This window comes from Ciconia boyciana, chromosome 2, assembly GCF_034638445.1.
Source record: "Ciconia boyciana chromosome 2, ASM3463844v1, whole genome shotgun sequence".
Lineage (NCBI taxonomy): Eukaryota > Metazoa > Chordata > Aves > Ciconiiformes > Ciconiidae > Ciconia > Ciconia boyciana.
In genome coordinates this window covers 43068208-43090093 of record NC_132935.1, presented here as the reverse complement: position 1 = coordinate 43090093, position 21886 = coordinate 43068208, and the positions used below count along the sequence as shown (strand labels likewise).

At 41.2% G+C, this 21886-nt stretch overlaps 1 protein-coding gene across 3 annotated transcripts in view; it reads left to right on the top strand.

Moving 5' to 3' along the window:
- LYN (LYN proto-oncogene, Src family tyrosine kinase) overlaps nt 1-21886 on the top strand; it is a 55549-nt gene that overhangs the window by 21928 nt on the left and 11735 nt on the right. For 2 of the 3 annotated variants that reach the window (XM_072852463.1, XM_072852464.1), the window contains exons 2-10: nt 620-756; nt 1991-2039; nt 2132-2237; nt 2586-2684; nt 2794-2897; nt 4383-4532; nt 5808-5960; nt 11898-12080; nt 13017-13093. In XM_072852463.1, coding sequence (XP_072708564.1) covers nt 625-756; nt 1991-2039; nt 2132-2237; nt 2586-2684; nt 2794-2897; nt 4383-4532; nt 5808-5960; nt 11898-12080; nt 13017-13093 — 1053 coding nt within the window. In that variant the 5' untranslated portion in view covers nt 620-624. The remainder of the gene's footprint in view (nt 1-619; nt 757-1990; nt 2040-2131; nt 2238-2585; nt 2685-2793; nt 2898-4382; nt 4533-5807; nt 5961-11897; nt 12081-13016; nt 13094-21886) is intronic. The other variant, XM_072852465.1, reaches the window with a different exon arrangement.

The following is a 21886-nucleotide window of genomic DNA, read 5'->3' as shown; positions in this document are numbered from 1 at the left end:
GTTTGAACAAGGACATTCGTTACTGAAGGTCACAGTAGCAGCGTATCTGCCATGGAGCTGGGACTGCAGAAGTTGTCAGCCTCATGCGAGACGGGGATTTGAATCAAGCGGAGTTCCCTGCTAGACTGGCATACCCAAAATGAAGGGGGGAGATATAGGCGTTGCTAGCTCCAGCTGCAGTTCTCATCGTTTGGACTGGAATTTTTTCCTACATCTTCCATAGCAGCCTTTTCTCTAAAACATACAGAAATGAGTTGTCACTACAGTAATTGTATTTGTCTTATATCTATTCTGAAGCTCACAGAAGTTTCATAAAGATGTAAGGGGTTTTGGAGGGGGGGGATTGGGGAGAAAAAATGATAAATCTGAAAATGTTGAAATGCTAAATAACTATTTTGAAATTCTTACTTCATCTGTGGATTGAAACAAGAAGTTATTTCTTTCCTTTGCAGCAGAAAAGAGCTTTCAGCACGTGTTCCTAACCTTCAGTTGATCTCCCCGTGAACTATTGTGTATGAAAAGGAAGCACGTTTTTGCTGCATAGCCCAGATGATTGCATGGGAAACGGCTTGGTTTATGGCATAATGTTTTTTGTTTAATACCTTTTTTATTCCAACAGGAAATATGGGATGTATAAAATCAAAAAGGAAAGAGAATCTGCATGGAGATGGGCTAGATTTGAAGAATCAACGAGTACGTAAAACTGAACGAACTATTTATGTGAGGGATCCAACGTCCAATAAACAGCAAAGGCCAGTAAGTAGATAGTCTCAGGGGAGAATTCCAGTAGCAAGATCAAAGCATGACTGGCATAACTTAAATTTCAATCCAAAGCACATGCATGAAGAAATTCAAATGATCATTAGTCCGCAATTGGGCTTTTAGTGTTGTGCAGTTCACCCTCAACGAATAAGTACTTAAAAAAATTAAAATTGGCAGTTTGTTACTTAATTACTTTATGTTTGTCATAGTTTTCTGCATGAAAACAGTAATCCTTGGCAACGCTTGATCTAGATATAGCTATGTCTGTAGAAGAATGCTAGGTGACTTTAGAAAACCTGAAGTAGTTTAGAACTGGTTTTAAAAGCATTGGCATTGGGTTTTTAATAGCTATGGGATCCAGGTGTTGATTATTCTATTTAAAAAGGCTGAGGTAATCACGGGCAATTCTTTACCAGCTCTGGTCAACTTTCCTTTTACTCACTGAAGGCCCCTACTCAACCTTGCACGAGGCGCGTAGGTAAGGACGGGAGGGGAGCGGAGGGTGCGGCGGTGAAGGGAGCAGCACTGTGCTGCAGGAGGAGCAAGCTCATGGCAGCTCCGTCGGTGCTGCCTGGCATTAGAAAGGAAGGGTGCCGGGAAGGGGAATCCTGTCGCGTACCAAGCGGGTTTGCTATTTTGCAGATTGACTGGTACCTTTTTTCCCCACCCTCTCTACTGTGCTGAGGAAACCGGATTTTCTGACTCCCCTTATTCAGGGGCCGTGCTCTCTGCATGTGTGAGTGACACCCTTCCCTCCCCTCTCACCAGCTGACACAGTGGACTCAGCGTGCTCTCGGTCAACGTAAAACACACATCAAAAACTACCTTTTTTTTTTTTTTTAATTACTCTTTTTTTTTTCCTTGCACAATCTTAGCAACATAACTGTGCTTCTTGTTCTCGAGCATGACAGCTATGTGCTAATAACTGTCCTGTTAAAGTGCTCCGCCTCAAGCCTCTTCAGCAGAAGTCACAAAGCTGTGAACTTCCTCCCCACAGCTTGTGTCGCCCCTTCCTGAGGTCTGAGCTGCTCAATTCAAAATCTAGTGGGGACTTACTATATTTTTATGTTGTAATTTGCTTTTGAAGAATGGTGGGAAAAGATGGGAGCATTTCCTTTTAATTTAAGACATATAAGATGATACCAAAGCAACTGAATAATATGTAATTGTAATGTAAGATTGTCACAAAGATCTAAAACTGCTTAATTAAAGACATATTTTATTGTAGGCAAATCCAGAAGCACAGCTCTTACCAGGACAGAGGTTTGTCAGTGAAGGTACGTTTTCATAGGAATCTTACTGCTGTGTGCTATGCCCCTGTCAGCCTGCGAAATAATACAAACGTGCCTTTGGCTTTCTACCTTTGTAGAAATAGAGGAGCATGGAGTCATTGTGGTAGCTTTGTATCCCTACGATGGCATTCATGAAGATGACTTGTCCTTCAAAAAAGGAGAAAAATTGAAAGTTATTGAGGAGTAAGTATGACAGTACTGGTTCTATTGTAGTTTTTCTTTGCACTCATCTAATTCCCTGTATAATTTTTTTATATCCTACTCATAACATGAGTGTATTAATGATAAGAGAGCTCCCTTACATGTGAAAATACAAATGCATGTGGAGCTGTGGTAGGACTTGGCAGCTGCCCTTGTAACAGGGACCAAACATGGATCTGACGGAGACAATGGCTTCTCAGGGGGCTTGAGTTCAGAGAAAAGATGCTGCTTCTCTCTCCAGCGTGGGCAAAGCTTTCAGCACAGTAGAACCCAAATAACACTTCATAATTTTCCTTTCCTGTGAATACTACAGTTGTTTCTGCTTTTCAGGCTGGGAGAATGGTGGAAAGCTAAATCTCTCACGACAAGGAAGGAAGGCTTCATTCCCAGCAACTATGTAGCAAAAGTAAACACCTTGGAAACAGAAGAGTAAGTTCTCCCAGGCTCTAAATACCGGCAAACTTCTCCTTCACCCTGGTGGTGTATCCTTTGTGGGTGGGGGAAAGAAAGGGTTCTAACTCTTTGAAACATTTTTCAGATGGTTCTTCAAAGACATAACCCGAAAAGATGCCGAAAGACAACTCCTGGCTCCTGGAAATAGTCCTGGAGCTTTCCTTATTAGGGAAAGTGAAACATTAAAAGGTAGGCTTTGGGGTGGGTTACTTTGGAATTGATAGTAGAGTTAAAAACATACAGTCTGTCTTCACAAAAATTGGTATCAAAGTGGCACTGGGTGTGGAGTAGTCCTACTGTGTCCTGTTGTGTGAATTTGCTGCAGTTCTGTAGGAGTGAGAAGGATGAGAAAATCACCAGGAAAAGAGAGAAGAGAGTTACAGGTTAACACCCAAAGTTGAGATAGGAAAAAAAAAGAGAGTGTGTGTGTGTGTGATTACACTGACAAGAAGCAGGAATGAATGGAGAGATCTTTTCCACTCCTAACATTTGAGATTCCTTTATTGAAGGACACTTTTCACTGTAAACAGTAGATGCTGCATTTTATAGTCTTCCTTTATTTGGTCTGTATCCACTGCTACAAATTTTAAAATGTAGTTAGTGCATAATGAGGTTTTACACTTCTGCACTGTAGTGTGATTTTTTTTTCCCAAAAGCTTTTTGGTAAAAGTTTCTGTTGTAGACAGAGCTCTTTGTACTGAAAAGCTTAGTCAAGTCTCCAGACTCTTTGGCTGGGATTTTCAGAGTAGCGTTGGAGGTTCTGCCCCAGCATCTGGGCTCTGACAGTAGCCTGACTGGATTCTCCAGCTGGATACTCTAACACTGCATCCTCCAGAGGAAGATGCATGAATCCCTTCTGCGGATTGTATGTCTGTCCTCTCCACAGGGGTGCTTTTTCTGGCCCTAACACTGCAGATTCTCGATTAGGTAGCTCACTGTGATGGGCACGTTTCGCTGTTTCTGTGCTCCCAAGTGAAGACAGAGATCTAAGTTCAACATAGGCTGCTGGGAGTAAGACAAAGTACCCCCAAAATCTTTCTGTCGCTGCATCTGTGTGTGGGGAGAGAGAAGGGGCTGAGGTGGTTTCTTAGCCTTGAAAATGGACAACAAGAGTTGTATGAGTGGAAGAAACAAAGAGCTCTGTAGTTTAGGGTAGATGCTCTGCTGCCCCATCTCAAATCCCAGCTGAGGTTAGGCTCCCTAGGACTAACAGATCTGCTCTCCTCCTGTGTGCCTCAAGCCATCTCCAAGCTATCCTTTTGCTGGTTGACCCATGACATCCAGCGTGTCCCTTTTCCAAAACGCTGATCTCCGAATTTCAGCTTCTGCCTGAGGAGTGTGACAGCCTTGGCCTTGCTTTCCCAGCCAGTTCCACTCGAGCCAGGGGTGACTTTCTGCAGAAGTGGGCGTTGGACATAGAGCTGTCTGGATTATGGAACTCCAAACTTTGTTGAATAAGATTGAAAAAGAAAGTGTGACTATAAGCATTTTGGTGACCACTTCAGGACCGGCTATTGGTTAACTTCCTCCTATTGATTGCAAAATGCTTTTTGAGGAAATAAGGGAGTAAAAAGAAAAACAGACAAAAAGGTGATTTTGTTAGGCTCAACTGTAGATGCGTGGACAGTGTAGACTTTTGCTATCTGTTAATGACCATTCTTTCTTTATCCACAGGCAGCTATTCTCTCTCCATAAGAGACTACGATCCACAGCATGGCGATGTTATTAAGCACTACAAAATCAGGAGTCTAGACAATGGAGGATTTTACATCTCTCCAAGAATAACTTTTCCCAACATCAATGATATGATCAAACATTATCAAAGTAAGTTAAATCAGTTAGTGGATTGCTTAATAGAATACAGCCATTATGTCCTGTGAAGGAAAATAAATGCTTTTTTGTTTTGTTTCAAACCTTTTCATCTTTTTTTTTTTTCCCTAAATAACCCAGGCATGCATGTTATCAAAGATAAAGTAAAACTGGTTGGAACTTAAGTAACGTTGTTATCATAATCAGACCTAATGCTGCTTGCTCTGTCGCATACCATTGTGAAATAAAGAATAGCATTATAAAATACCTCATCCAAGTTATGATGGTGTGAAACTACAGTAAGAATTGACTGCATTGTAAATAAATAAATTCTGTATTTGAAAGTAACTTTGTATTCACATTTAGCAGAAATACATATAGATTTGTGAATGTCTTCTTGCAATGTTGAGTGTAGAATTGTTTTTCTTTTTCCTATAAAATTGTTTGTTTGTTTATTGTGAATGGCGTTTTGAAGGACGTAAAAGTCCACTGACTTCAAAGAAAGAAAATTGCACCCACATAGAATGTACACATGTATTATTAAAAGAAAGTGGGGGGGATGAAACAAGTTTCTGCCTGTGTTTTATATACAAAAGTGACTTTTCATTCTGCATAACCTCCTGGTGGATAGCTACAAAATAGGTGTTTTTTACTCTTGCAACTAGGAAGACAGAGAAGACAAAAAATGTAGGACAAAATCATATAGTGATTTTTCAAAGCCATGCTGAGGACTTGGCTGTGAGATTTCTCTGAGTTGTTAGATGTGTGTGGTAATTCTTTGGCACAGCTGGAAAACCTCAGAATTACTCTACATTTGTATTAAAGTTGTAGCTGGTCAGTGTCTGGAGGAAAAAAATAATGGTGACCTACTTATGCTTGCATGCACATGCGTCTGAAACAATGCTACAAGAAAATTTAATGACAAATTCAGAATACAGGTTCCAAGCCTGACTCCAGTGTGCATCTTCATCAACATACTGTCAGTAAGCAGATCTTATATTTTATTTAGTTGGTATGAATTGTACTAAAAAACCCTTAATAAACTGATGATAACCAGATGCATGTGACACTTCTTTATTAAATTTGTCTCTGAATACCAAATTTCAGTTCAGAGGTGCTTAAAGTTATGTGAAAGCACCAGAAAGGTTACATTTTAATCCAAACACTTGATTATTTTGAAAATTATTTTGAGCTGGGTAGTGCACACCTGTAATTAAGTAATGTTTGTCTCAAGTCATGAGGCACAGAACTGTAACGGGTTTTGTATTTTGTTTTTCCTTTGAAAACCAGAGCAATCAGATGGCTTATGCAGAAAGTTGGAAAAAGCTTGTATTAGTCCCAAGCCTCAAAAACCATGGGATAAAGATGCGTGGGAAATTCCACGGGAATCAATTAAATTAGTGAAGAAACTTGGAGCTGGTCAGTTTGGAGAAGTCTGGATGGGTAAGTTTATTCCTTTGGAAAGAGTATTTAAATCTGCCGAAGGAAGTGTCATTGCAGAGTCATTCAGAATAATAGTGGACATGAACCTGGTCCAATATACTTGTAAAACAGCACAGTCAGGCCCAGAATATACCTTCTTGTGAGGAGAGAGGATTTGCGAGGGGGAAGACATCTGATATCATGGAACAAATCCTTTGCTGTCTTTTAAAGGAAAAAAAAAAAAAACGTGAGTAAGCACTGTAATTTAGAGGGTTGAAGACAATAGGGGTTTTTTTGGTTGTGTTTTGTGGGGGAAGTAGAACGTTATAGTAAGATGTGATTCCTGAGTTTCAAAATCAGTGGGCATCTCAGAACTTTGTTTCAAATCAGAAAGTGGTAAAGAATCTGAAATAGAAAGAAATCATGTCTTTTAGTGAATTATGTATAGAGTTTTCATTGTCTCTTGGTAAAGAAGAGGCTGCAGTGTAATGCATGGGACTGCCGTACTGGGTGAAAAATGGGGACACTTAATCCAAGATTATTCCCTGCCAGGTTGCTGCTGAGAAAGTAGGTGACTTATGTAGTAAGAAGATTAGAGATTTATCACCCCCTACCTTGAACTATCATGCAGGTCCCCAGTAATGGAAGTGTCATAAGACTTACAAGTTGTAAATGTTAATACATACCCAGCAAAAAATGATAGTGTTAATTGTTATAACCATAATTACCTTTGCTTATAAACAATCTTATTTTCTCAGCCTCAGTGACTTCCTGTGGGAAGGGGCTATGACCACTGTCTAATCACATTCTGCAAAGATATTTAATCCTCTTGCTTTTGAAATGCTGTCAATTCAGGGATCTGAGTATTCTTTTGGGTTCCATATTGCATGTTCTGTGTGCTATTAATTACTTACACACTTGTTACTGATTACCATCTTATTTGAGGTAAACTATACCTTTCTTCCAAAGTCTTCATTATGGTGTTTTTTTCAGGCCAGATCCTTGTCTCAACCCTTCCCTGAATCTCCTTTTTGGAGGTTATATTTAAATAGTTAAAAAATTGTTATTATAATAATAGAACGGGTTTTAGTTTTGTTTCTATAGGCAGGGCATTTCTGAGCAACTTAAAAGTGTATGCCAAAACTTATTAGAAGATGCAAAGCTATGAAGGGATCTCTGATGACCCACAGGAGCATCAGGGAATGGCATTGCTTCGAAGAGATGCTCTCCTTTAGAAAAGTAAATCACAGAGTGGTGCTGTTTGAGTGGCAAATTCCACACACAACTACACTGTCACTCAGAAAGCTCTAATTCAGTCATAGGTGCAATATTTTGATATAAATCATGTTAAAAAAAAAAAAAATGCAAGCAACGCATCTCTCTAATATAATATAGCCACATTCAGCCTTTTATCTGCCTTCACGAGAAAAAGCTTAAGAAACCCTCTAGCTATGATACACGTGAGTGACAATTTACATACTAGTTAAGAAAAGCGTCAGCCATTATGCAGTTTTTTTCTGTCTAATAAACCAGGGCAAGAAATGTTTAACCGACACTGAAACGCTATGAAAGACTTTATGACAGAAGGTAATCACCTGCTTGAAAATGTAGATCATTTTGGGAAGTGACTACTTCTGCACATACACACAAAGGCATAAAACTTTAAAAGGGTGTTTCTGGTTCAAGATGTTTCCTCTTGTGTCATTATTTTAACATCTAAGTTGGGCCTAACCCCTGCATCTGAATTGCTGCACTGTGAGAAAAATTAATGTACTGTGAAAGCGATCGCTGTGTTTCCTCTTCTCTGCTTCCTTTCCGAAGTGAGAGAAACTGATTTGCATGGCACAGGTCCTCTCGAATAAGGAGCGTGGTTAATCTTACAACCAAGGAAGTTCAAGCTGGAAAAGACGTATTAGGTCAGCTGTGCGGTGCAGGGTATCAACAAACACTGTATTGTAATGATCAACCAGGGGCATCAGCAGTTACGTAGAGGTACTGGGAAATAACCTCGTCGTTACGCTCTCCTGATTAAAGAGCTAGTTGTTACGCTCTCTCCTCATACAGAACAAAATTATTTTTCAGCCATAGTGTAAATTAGAGAGAAATATTGTTCCACGGTTTAATTACTAAATAAATTTCTTCATGATAAAAGGTACTTAGAATTGTGGTTTCAGAGGGAACAATGTCCCAGTCAGAGGAACTGGGCTCCCCAGTAGAGATACAGAGCTACTGGAGAGAGTCCTGCGAAGGGTCACAAAGGTGATTAAGGGACTGGAGCATCTCTCCAGTGAGGAAAGGCTGAGAGAGCTGGGACTGTTCAGCCTGGAGAAGAGAAGGCCTGGGAGGCTCTCATCAATGTATATAAACACCTGAAGGGAGGGTGCAAAGAGGACAGAGCCAGGCTCTTCTCAGTGGTACCCAGTGCCAGGACCAGAGGCAATGGGCACAAACTGAAACACGGGAGGTTCCTTCTGAACATCAGGAAACCCTTTTTCACTGTGTGAGTGACGGAGCACTGGCACAGGTTGCCCAGAGAGGTTGTGGAGTCTCCATCCTTGGAGATATTCAAAAGCCAACCGGACGCAGTCCTGGACAACCAGGTCTAGGTGGCCCTGCTTGATCAGGGGGGTTGGACCAGATGCCCTCCAGAGGTCCCTTCCAACCTCAATCATTCTGTGATTCTGTGATATATGGGAAAATGGAGATAATACTGTTACTGCAATGTGAAGATATGCCACTGTATCTTTTATAGTCTTTTCTTTTTAGTTTGTCCTTAAGTACCCTTTGGGCTTCCAAGTTGACATTTTCCTCTTGCACATTTTGGAGGGAGTTAGCTTATGTTATGGGAGGACTAAGAAAACCCTAGGAACAAAAAGCAGACCCCCATATCCCCCAAGCACTCAGCTGTGCTCCTGCGTGACCTGTGCAGAGAATCTTTGTCACTTACGAGGTGGGCAGGTGAATCTCCTCCAACTCTGAAGAGTTTCTTTTATACAGAGAAAACTTGCTATAAAGGACCATCAGCTTCCCAGTTTTGTCTCTCACTGCAAGTACATTTAATTTATTTCCTCATTACAGCTATGTGGAATTTTATGCATTTTATAAAGACTTTCTGGTTTTAGGCTACCAAGTCAGTGTTGATGTGTGTGTTTTGGGCATCAGCTGTGCTGACACGACAGATGAAAACAGCGTGGCAGAGTTGTGTTCACATTTTATGCACCACACCATGGAAGTGGTTAGAAAGCTGCAGCCTGTGCTTTCTGCCTTCACATTTAATGGGCGGTATGGAGATGAGCTAGAGATGGAGCTACTCTTGCAGTCCTCTGCTCTTCAGCTGGGTGATGGCTCTGGTTGGTGGAGGAGGAGTGATGTGCTGACATGCAAGAGGACGCAGAGAAGCGGCTGTTCCTCAGTCTCTTCCTCAGTACCTCCTGCAGTCGTAATGGCCTGAGACGTTATCTAGCTTCTAACAGTGTCATACCTCCATAGCTCAAACACGTTGTTCTCAGTATAACCTTGCAGGGAATTACTGTGAAAGCAGAGGAAGGAGAAAGCTCCATCTTTTAGGCTTGTTCACAAAGTTGTTCATCTTCAGTCCTGGCGATCTGGTCAGAAATGGTAGGCTCAACCTCATTATTCATAGATTCATATCACAGCTTGGCCTGATTAAGCCCATGCAAGAATCTGGGGGCAACCTGGCTGTCCAAGATAGTACTCTATCAAAATAATCATAATCAACTCCAAAATAAATACCTGAAACACTAACAATTTTTGGAGGATTCTATTCTAACATGTAGAGAAGAACATGGCACTCTGTGTAGGACATCATCACATTCCTCAGACTTGCGTGCTATTGCTTGCATCACATTTAATTTTTAACAGAAGTCTAAACTGCAGAGAGCCTTGCTTTCTGCCATGGTATGAAGGGTTTTTTGACCATGGAGTTCAGTGCATCTGGGCAGCTTCTTTAGTGATGTGATGAACCAGAGTAGGACTGCAAGAGCAGGGTCTATGTTTTATGCATTTTTGTTCCTAGTGTGCACTGATATGATGTCAACCATAATGCTCTGTGGTGTTAATAATCCATGAAGAGAATTCTCAAGCAGGGCTAAGAGAAAAGTTAACAAGCCAAATGGAGCCATTATAGTGTATTTTATTAATGAGACACATTTTACTTGCATCTCAGGTGTAAAAGATTCTCTTATTTGGTAACCCCCAAATTAGAACGTAAGTAATACGCATTTTGGATGTGTATTTTCTTATGCAGCTGTTAGAAAAATCAGAGTAAATCATACTGCAGAAATACTGTTATTAAAATAAAAGGCATCTAAAATGAACTTTCTGGTACATCTCATCAGTATCAGAAGTGGATTTTTACAGTACATACGTGAGCTGAATGTTAGTTGCAAAGAATCTGAATTTTGTCAGGTGTTCTAGATGTAAACAAGAATTTCATTGCTTACCTATCCTTTCGAATTCATGTTTAGGCAGCACACTGACCATATGTTCATTCATATCATATGGCAAGGACTACCGTGACACAGCAAGTGCTGGGTTTACACCTGGAGCCAGGTTGAGTTCAGCCAAGGCAGACGTTAGCGAAGGGTTCAGAGCCGCAGGTACTGCACGAAGCGGGGGTGATGCGGTGCTGTAGCCACCCCTTCCTGCAGCTCCCTGTGTGTCACTGGAATCCTTCTGTGATGCAGACTGCACATTAAATTTGCTGTCACTAGCTGAAACGCTTTGAGGTCACCAATTTTCCCTCTGCCTGCACAAAGGCTGCAGCTTCTTACCTGCACAGTGAGAGTGTGCCTGCAAAGCAGAGGATCTTTATGGAAACTACCACAGAGGTTCTCACGGTAACGATAAGTGACCTGACAGGAGGACTAGGACTTTGATAAATAGTATAAGGAAATTGTGGACTCCGATTTAGAGGTGTAACCATTGTGGTAATACTGTCTGGATTGTTGCTGAATAAGGAAATGAGGCTATTTCATTAAGTCATGAAAGTTTTACCTCTTCCAAGAAGTATTTTTGCAGCGTTGAAATGGGTATGGTGGGGGACATGAGTTGCATTTATATCCCTCTCTTTCGCTCTCTCTCTTTTTTCTTTTTTTTCTTTTCTTTCTTTTATTTTTCAAATTAAATGACTTCACAAGATAAACTTTAGGATCAGTGCTTGCTACTCTTTTTTTTTAAAATGCTATTTTAACATTTATTTTATGTTTGGAAAACATTAAAGCAGAAAATAATTCACTGCTTTTCTCTTTACTGATTGTTTTTTATATAATTTGAATATTACATTAGAAGGTTTGATAATCAGAGAAATTGAACAGCAACAGTCTCTTCCACTCTTGGCATGGGCTATGTGATAAGAAGTTATCACATTTTAAATCTTGCTCTGAACGCTGGAGGATTGCAGTTCTGGCAGCCCCTGTCTGTTGGTCATGAGAATCCTCATTTGATTGCACTTTCCTGTAATGCTCCGTTTTGAGCACTGAGGGTTACAGAAAGGATTGTAAGCATGAGACTGGCATGCATAAAATGTGATTTAAAGATGCTCCAGAATCTTGCAAGCAATCCATGGACTCTATTAGATTCTGAGACTATTTATGTGGATGTTCATTAAAACATCTTTCGACTGTTTGAATATTTTCTGGGTTACTTGTAAATGAAAACTTGGTATGAAGTAAGATCATTTGCCCTTTTTTTTTTTTTTTTTCCCCAGAAAACTGATTCCTAAAAATGGGGAATAGATTATTTTTCACTGCAATGTTTTATCAGTTGCAAAATAAAAAGGAATTCTAGCATAAATATTTGTGCTACATCTGGCACTTGCTCTCAGGCTCTTAGCTATTACTGGAATCCAACCTCACCTGCTTTACAAATTCCTACTAGTCGGGGCACTGTGCGGCGCAGAGCGACTTCAAGTGCACTGATTGTATTCCCTCCTTTTAGGTTACTATCATAACAGTACAAAAGTGGCTGTGAAGACTCTGAAGCCTGGAACGATGTCTGTGCAAGCCTTTCTGGAGGAAGCCAACCTCATGAAAACACTTCAGCATGATAAGCTTGTTAGGCTTTATGCTGTAGTGACCAAAGAAGAACCTATTTATATTATAACAGAATTCATGGCTAAAGGTGAGAACAACATTGGATCTGCATGCAATGTTTTAGTAAACTCTTCTGCTTCTCATCAGTCAGTCCCCTTTCTTTAAAAGGGAAGGAATAAAAAAAGGAAAACTTGAGATTTTAGCCTTATTCTTTTGAATGCTCTGATATAAAGTGAAGGAGCACCTATCCTAGAGGAGGGCTGAAGCTTTAATTTTGTGATTCATTGCTGCATTTGTGAAATAAACTATTTTTACAGTTTTCTTAAATGTAGCATTTGTAATTGTTTCAGATGCAGACCATAACCCCCAAAATAGGTCTGGTTCCTTTGGGCTCCCTACCTAACTTTTGTGTCTGGTGTCATAGCAAGGCAATTAAAATAAACCTTAGAAATTGCCTTATGTGGCCCTTGAATTGATAAATAACGTGTGTAATAAGGTGAGTGATGAGTGGTCCTGCAAGGATGGCTGCACTACTAGAAAAGGACAACCTTTATTAGAGCATTACTACACAAAATAAGTTACGTTTCCTTCTCAGATTGTCTTGGGTGGTAATTTTTCTTGGTTTGTTCTGTTTTCAAGCAATTGGGCTGATAACTTCATAAACAAGTGTTGAGCCGCTTATTCATTATGACTTGGAAAGGATTGATACGTGTGATTCTCCTAGACAGCTTTCCTGATAGTCCGTAGACTAGGGTACTTATCGAACTCAACACCACTGAACTAAGGTATGGTCTGAGGGGAGTTTTCTACAGCCAGGAAAATGGCAAAACTTGGATGCCTGACACGCTGACTTGGATGTTACTGTTGTTAAATCATGAAAAGAGACTGCCTTACTGTAGTCAACTTGAAAACACATCAGAACACTTCACTGCAAAAATTTTGTGACCCAGAAAACTGGGGACCTGGCGTGACCTTTATTTTGGTAATAAAGCTGCACTGACTTAATCTTTCTCTGTTGTAACAGGAAGTTTGCTGGATTTTCTGAAGAGTGATGAAGGAAGTAAATTGTTGCTTCCAAAGCTAATTGACTTCTCTGCTCAGGTAAATTTTAAGAAATATGCTCAGAATTCATGGGGTTTATTTCTCTCTGAGTCTGAAACTCATGCTGGGCAACTTTATCCTAAATTTTTGTGCATTAAAAAATAATTTAATTTTCAAATAAGTTTTGGTCTGAGTAAATAAGGTTACTTGAAAGGAGGGAATAGATAAAAGAGGTTTCAGAGGGAATATGTGAAGTTAGGCTTAACTCTTAGATACTGCTGGTGACCTGCTTAGGTGGCAGTGCTACCCTCCTTAGATGGCAGTGGTACGCAGCCGCTTTCTTATGTGGAAAGGCTGCTTTCAGTTCAAGCAGGTGTGAATTGAAAGTGTAAGTAAAAGTTTGTGAGTTTGTGCTTATGAGATTTCTTCAGTGTTAATAAATGTGTCATTTTTACTTCTTAAGTTAGGTCAATTGGTCAAACTTCTCTTAACCTCAAGGGACTATTGTTGGTTTCAAATTCTTATGTAAATTACTGTGAAATAAATGAAATCTAATCAAATGATATTTCAGCTACTAGAATCTGATCTATGAACCAAGATGATTGTTTCAAAATATACAAGTTATCCCATGTCATAAATGAAATCTGTAGAGAGAGACCCCAGAGTGATTTGTGTGTCAAAGCCTGGATCAAAGGTGCCTGGAGCCCAGTGTTCCGCCTCGGACAGTTGCCAGCATTATATGTCCAGGCAGGCATCTAAGAAAATAGAATATGAACTGTGCTTTTGCAAGTTGTAGTTCATGTTACTAATAGGTAACGAAGGCATTTCTGGTAGGTTATTGTTTCACCAACCTTTTTGGGTTTTTCTTATGCATTGGAGTTTACAGACTGTTGTACCCTATTACACTAACTTGTTACAATTCATGAGGAAAGATGAGAAAACTTCAAAAAGACCTAATAAGACATTAGGGATTTATACCAAAAATTCACTATAAGAATATTATATAACTGTTTTGTATAACTATTGCTATATAAATAAATATAAGATTAGATATTAGGAAACATTTCTTTACCGAGAGGGTGGTGAAACACTGGAAGAGGCTTCCTAGAGAGGTGGTCGATGCCCCAAGCCTGTCAGTGTTTAAGAGGCATTTGGACAATGCCCTTAATAACATGCTTTAACTTTTGGTTAAAGTGGCCTGAAGTGGGCAAGCAGTTGGACTAGATGATCGTTGGAGGTCCTTTCCAACCGGAACTATTCTATTCTATGGTATATTATATATCACATATTGTTATATAGATATTCAATATATCAGATAAAGATTTTTATTTAACATAGATTCAATGCAGGAGCTGTTTTTGCTATAATTGATGGTTCAGTCTAGCTATAGGCTTTCTACGTTTTCTTAACTCTTTGGGTAAATTGTCCTTGAGGATTTAGTGGGGCAAAAGTTTTGTAGATGTGGAAAACTGGCTGGATCCCAGGTCATGGTCTGGAGAGATGAATAACAGTGGGCAGAAAAAAGATGTAGCTTTGAAAATAGTGTGTAAAATTCAGGAGAGAGAAGAACATCTATGAGCAGCGATATGAAAGGAGACCCAGGATGTGGAGAGGAAAGCACATGTGGTTTTATAGCAGACCTTTTTATTGGAGTTAGGGATGTTGTGTTTGTTTTGAATGAATATTGTGTTTTCAGAAATTTAAGGCTTAAAAAGTTGAAGGAACTAGAGAGCAACTCTAACTGTGTACAACTCGGGTAAATCACTTCCAAGATGACAGGGGTCAGCGATTGTCATTTACAAAGCTTTGAAGGTCGGGTCACTTGGAATGGACATCGCTTGTCAGCCTGATCTGACAGCAACCTCTCAGAGCCAGTTCCTGCACTTGGCCTCAGAGGCCAGGACCTTCTGCAGCACAGGCAATATGAGAAGTCCCTCTCTTCACGTAAGATGTAGGCTATCAACAGAAATTCCTAAGAGAAGCCATGCATTGGGTTGCAGAGTGGTCTTAAAGAGATGTTCAGGAAGGCCTCTCTGAGGATTTCTAGCTGCAGCCCAAACAAAACTTTGGAACAGAGATATGGGGCTTTTTCTTATGGAAAGAATTTGTAGGTTTTTTGAGCACATTTATAAAGAGCCCTTAATGCCACTGGGTAATAACAGGACTGTGTGGAATAGACTTGCAGGCTGCATGTGGTTCTCAGACCAGAGATTTCCCTTTGACCAACACAGATGTTCCACTGGTCTTCTTTAACTCTGACACTCTGAATGTTAGTCAATGGGTCTTTAGGGCAAAAGACAGACAAAAAGATTTTCAAACTCTGTTGGCCTACTGCGAAGGTAATGGTAATTTTACTGCAGACCTGTGGATCACACTTTTCCAGAATGTAGGCTGTATATAAAGGAGAACATAAAATGGGTCTAGTATTTTTTGTATGACTCTGGTTTGTACAAATGGAACAGTAATTTATTCTTATAGCAGTGATGTTAACTTCTCTGTACAGCCTAAGGAGAAAGAAATTCAGAGAGCTATGTTCTAGAAGAGCGTAAAAAAAAAAAAAAAGCATGGAAGGAAGCTCATGGTGAACTACTTAAATAAGATCAGGCATATTTTTTTGCCTTGGTGGACACACACTTCAGCTCTTCATGACTGTCTAATCACACCATTCTGGCAAAGCAGTTTACCAGACTATCCCAGCTTCTCAGAAAGACTGAAAATGCAACAAATGGTAGCTGAGGATTGCCTTATTTTTCCCCTCGTCCATCTGCGATGTTGCACAAGGCTGGCCTGCTCCCAGCCATGCCAGACAGCTGGCTGGCTCACATCCACACGTGTGCACACAAGACGTCTGTTGCAAGAAAAATTTCTGATGGAACCCAACCCATTGCAGAAGGGTACATTAGCAATCGACTTGTGATACAGCAGGAAGAAAATGGTCAAAAAGAGATTCCACTTAGTATGTTGCCTTTTTATCCAGCAGAATGGCCTTTGCCACCTTACAATGGCCTTGTCAGATAAGGAGGGACTGGGAATGGGAGAAAGGGAGGGGAGGGTGTGGTGTCTGTGAGTATCAGATAGCTGAAGAATGCAGTGCAGGTAGCTGAACGTGAAGCCCCAGCTGAAGCCCATTTTCCAAGTGGTGTTGAAGAGCGCTGTGGGTTGGTGTTTCCATTGCCAGACTGCTGTTAGTGCTCCGCTTGCTGACTTTGTAGCACCTTTCCCTTGAACAGTCCTGAAAGAAATTTGCATTTACGAGGGGTGAAACGTTCTGATTTTGCAAAAAGAAAAGTGAGGACTGCTCCCCCAGGTGAAATAAACACCTTTTAAAAAGTTAGCATTTTTCAAGCAAGTAATCAAATATATTCCTACTCTGCTATACTGATTTTGCTGTTTTGTTAACGTAACAACCACACTCACTGATTGCCATTTTTGACAGCAATAGCTGAGTACTGGGGACAGACTTTTTAATAGGGCCTGTAGCAATAAGACAAGGGGTAATGGTTTTAAACTAAAAGAGGGTAGATTCAGACTAGATATAAGGAAGAAATTTTTTACAGTGAGGGTGGTGAAACACTGGAACAGGTTGCCCAGAGAGGTGGTCGATGCCCCATCCCTGGAAACATTCAAGGTCAGGTTGGACGGGGCTCTGAGCAACCTGATCTGGTTGAAGACGTCCCTGCTCATTGCAGGGGGGTGGGACTAGATGACCTTTAAAGGTCCCTTCCAACCCAAACTATTCTATGATTCTGTGATTCTACTGGGTAACACTTACACCTGGTGACTACTTTAGTATACAGCTGTGGATTCAGAATTTTTATGGTTTTTTTTTGCTGTACTAACAAATCACTATTTATGAAATTAGGCTTGTGGAAAACATGGCAAGAAAATGCTTGCTAGGAAGGTGGTCCAGCTCAGTTTCTAAAGCAATCTGCCCTCTGAAAGAGCTGAAGTTTCTCTTTTGTGATTTAAATAGTGCGTATGAGTAGGGTCTGGGGAAATCTAGTGTTAGCTATGCCCTGGCAAAGATGATTTTGGCCACTAGAGATGAATGCTAGAAGTCTCTGAAAGGAGTGTGTTTTAAAGGAAGCTGAGTTTTGCAAACGTATCTTCAAGCACATACTACCTGCTTTAGTACAGAGCAGAGCTTCAGCATCTCCCGTAGGAGTCAGCAGAATTATCAGTATGTCGGACATGCCAGAAACAGCCAGGACTAGGAGAAATCAGAATCTGAGCCTGTTTCCCTGCCTGCGTGACCACTGCTGGTGCGTGGGTCAGCGGCACGGCAGCCTCACTGCCTGGTCTCGCAGCTGCTGTGCGTCTGGCAGGCATGAGCTGGCACGGGGGACAAGCGGTTCCCCTTCCTGGGGCTTCTGCCCGTCGGCTCAGCCAGCGGGCTCAGGGAACCCAAAGGTGCTGTTGGTTCCCAGTTACGAGTTGGAGGGTAAGCGAATTTCATCGCTTTGTCGACGAGCTATACTGCCAAATCTCGCTAATGCAGCAGGCCAAGACAGTCCCCGTGGACATGACCCATATTCCCTTTGGTCATCTACAGGCAACAGCCTCGCTCCTTCAGCACTAAAGCGACTGGCAAACTCTGGATTTTACTAGTTGGTTTTCATCTTGCCCCAGAGGTAATTTACCCAAAGAGCTCCCGATCCTTTGTTTCACAGTTCTTGAAATCATTCTTGCTTCTGTTTGATGAGAGCGGCTGAAAACGTACAATGCAAATTCATTGAGCCTTTTGCGTGTCTAAACTCTTCCTGCTTCTTACGCAAATCCGTTATCTACCGTGTAGCACACACTTGCATGGTGGCTGTGATTAGGAAAATGATACCAGTTGTTACTGAACATACTCACGTCATACCTTTCAAACTGGTCAAAGCTTTGTCACGAAAACAGTCTGTCTTCTTTCCTGTGCAGCGCTGATACTTTCGTTAATTCTTCTATGATCTACAACTTCATTGGCAACTCTTATCCTCTTCTTTCTGCCTTCGAAGGCTACAAATTAAAATTATAATAAACTTAGAATAAAATTAATAGAGATTTTTGATGCAGTGCTTTAACCTTCTCTCTCCTCTCTTTTTTAAGGGGAAAAGGGAAAGTCCTAAATCAGGATTAATTTTAGCTCTTATTTGGCATTGGGAGATTTCCACTGCAGTCTCGCCATATTTCTTTTCAGGTTTCTTTCATTGTTAATGATACCCTCTAATGTTCCAGTGCATAATTATATACATTACTTTAATAATCCTTATTTTCCCTGTGGGACTGCTTGACTACATAACTGCTTGACTGGAGCAAGAGGAATACATTTTTGCAGCCTTTCCTGACTTCACCTTTAGGATAAGCACTGCTGCAAACTGAAAATTGGTATTATGCTGCTATATCACTTGAAGATTAAAATGTGACTATTTTGCAACAGTTTTCAATTGTCAGATACAAAGGGTCTACACCCTCCTCATAGACAGAGAGTCATGTGAAGATGGACTCTCTTTTTGAAAACTCTGTGATCAAGAAGTACATTTTATTTTATTATGCGTCTGGACATTATTGAAAGGAACCTGGTTTTCGTTAATCCCAGACCAAAGACAATTTTGTCCAGATCAATCACACGTGTTTGCTTCAAAACTTGCTAAACTGCAGACTGTTTTTAGTGAGGCTCTTTCCTAAGAACTGAGAATTACCAACTTTAAGGCAGTGTGAACCTCAGGATATGCTCCGTTATTTCCTCGGCTTAAACTTCACCAGCAGGTGAAGTTTAAGCTCGTTGTTTCTCATTATTTTGGAAACTGTAGGTCACACCCTTTTGGTTTTTTCCCAGAGTTGACTTCATTTGTAACCAAATAAAAACTAGGCTCAACCTTGTATACTGATTCATCACTTATATTTTTTCCCCATTTTGCTTGCCTGCTTTGTCGGCGAGTGAGGGTGTGTGAGTTTGGATTTACCGATAGTTTTCAGGTGTCTCATAAGCCACCTACATCCACAAAAACTGTCCTAACCCAGTTCTTTCCCTTTTCCACCCTGTGTTCTTACCCCATTGTCATTCACGTTAACCACGTGTGCATCCTTGGCCCTTTCAGTGGAGACTGAAGCAAAGGCAGGCATTTAAAAACTTCTCTCTAGCATTTGCATGTAGTATTCTCCATCATTTAATTTAATCATTCATTTAATGTGAATGGTTTCCTTGGTCGTCTTGTATTACTGATGCACCTCTAATTTCCCTGCTTATACTTACTATTTGTAGCACTTTTTGTGGGTGTGCTCTTCTGATTTTTGTCATATTGGGGTATCTTTTTTATATTTTGTAATTCAACTTTATAATTTTCAGCTGTTTCTGACAATGTAAGATTTAGCCAAATCAATCATCTACCGAAGGTCTTGGGAGTCTGGAGGGGTCCCTGCTGACTGAAGGCTAGCCAATGTTATTCCAATCTACAAAAAGGGCATGAGGGATAGAGCCAGGGAACTACAGACCTGTTAGTCTAACCTTAGTTCCTGGAAAAATTATGGAAAAGATTATACTGGGTACTGTTGAAGGCATTTACAGAATAATGCAATCATCAGGCACAGTCAGCATGGGTTCACAAAGGGAAAGTCCTGTTTAACTAATTTGATATCCTTCTATGATAAGGTCACCCACCCAGTGGATGAAGGGAAGGCGGTGGATGTAGTTTTTCTGGATTTTAGTAACACTTTTGAGAGTGTTCCTTGCAGCATCTTTCTGGACAAGTTGTCCAACTGTGGGATGAGTGGGTTCATGGTGCACTGGGTGAAGAACTGGCTGAAGGGCAGAACTCAGAGGACTGTAGTGAATGGGGATACATCTGGCTGGTGACCGGTCACGAGCGGTGTTCTTCAGGGCTCAGTCCTAGGGCCAGTTCTGTTCAATATATTTACCAAACATCTGGATGCAGGAGTTGAACGCAGCATTAGCAAGTTTGCGGATGATACCAAACTGGGAGGTGCTGCTGAGTCTCCTGAGGCCCTGCAGGGGGATCTAGATAGCTTGGAGCACTGGGCCATGATTAATGGGATGAAATTTAGCAAGTCCAAATGCTGGATTCTGCACCTAGGATGGACTAATGCCGGGCACAAGTATAAATTGGGAGCGGAGTGGCTGGAGAGCAGCCCTGCAGAAAGGGATCTGGGGGTGCTGGTTGACAGCAGGCTCAATAGGAGTCCGCAGCGTGCCCTGGCAGCCAAGAGGGCAAACCGCACCCTGGGGTGCATCAAACACAGCATAACCAGCCGGTCAAAAGAGGCGATTGTCCCGCTGTATTCAGCGCTGGTGCGGCCCCACCTTGAGCACTGTGTGCAGTTCTGGGCCTCACGATTTAAGAAGGCTGTGAAGGTCCTTGAATGCGTCCAGAGGAGGGCAACAAAGCTGGTGAAAGGGCTGGAAGGCATGTCCTGTGAGGAGCAGCTAAGGACTCTGGGCTTGTCTAGTTTGGAGAAAAGGAGGCTGAGGGGCAACCTCATTGCTCTCTACAGCTTCCTGAGGAGGGGAAGTGGAGAGGGAGGTGCTGATCTCTTCTCCCTGGTATCCAGTGATAGGACACGTGGGAATGGTTCAAAGCTGCGCCAGGGGAGGTTCAGACTTGACATTAGGAAGCATTTCTTCACTGAGAGGGTAGTCAAACACTGGAAGAGGCTTCCTAGAGGGGTGGTCAATGCCCCAAGCCTGTCAGCGTTTGAGGCATTTGGACAATGCCCTTAACAACATGCTTTAACTTTTGGTCAGCCCTGAAGCGGTCAGGCAGTTGGACTAGATGATCATTGTAGGTCCCTTCCAACGGAAATAGTCTATTCTATTCTATTCTAAATTTTTCTCATCAGGCACTGTCTTTACAGTAAGTGTGATTTGCCCTTGCACTTGTAATTGCTGGGGTTTTTTGGTGGTGTGGTTGTTCCTGAGACTTTTTTCCCATGAGGTTGTACCCATCAGCCCTCCAGGTTGTTTAAAACTTGCTTTCCTAATTAAAAAAACCTTCATATTTTGCTATTCTTTCATTCCCTTTCATATTCATTCCACTCTGTTTCATGATCCCTGTCACTTAATTTTCCTTCTCAACATGATATTAATGCATTCTCAGCATGATGTAAAAACATCCTATCAGGCTGACCCTAAGCAAACCCATCTGGCCTCTTTAGTGTTCCACATTTTTACATACAGCCTGGAAATGCACAAGCAGAATTCATTACACGTGTTCCCGTAACCCCCTCTCTGCATGAAGAAACAACATTGCAAACTATGTGTAAAACATGCCTTGTTTGAAATAACTCTGACAAAAGAGGATCACAGACCTTTGGAATGGAAGTTGAAATCAGGCATGTCTTTGAGTTGAAAAACAGAGCTATGAAGGAGTCCAGAAGTTCTCTGGTTTTGCAGGAAAAAAAAAAAAAAAAGACTAGTTTCACCTTTTGAAAAAAAGCACAGAACTGCCCATCCCTCTATGTGCTGTTTAATGTCAGCTGTGATGTTTCGCCAAGGAAGTCTTTGAGTTGTGACCAAGTGCTTTTGCTTTTCAGAAGGTGTAGATCTTCAGTGACAGTAGGTTCTCCCCTCCCTACTGCAAAGTCCTCTGCTGCTTTTGCCTCTCTCCCCGAACACCTTCAGAAGCTAAAAGAATGGGTCAGAAAGTAGGGAATGTGTGTTTTCAAAGCAACATCCTATGCGCCACGCTTTTGCTACCATTTTCTTTCAGAATTTTGAAAGAGTTTTATACCTGTTTGTGAAATGACCCACAAGTGTTCTGGAAAGTTAAGTAATTACCCTGTCTTACAGGTAGAAAGAGCAGAAACAGAGAGGAAAGAGCACTGCTAGCTGAAATCACGCCCCAAATGGGTGCCAGA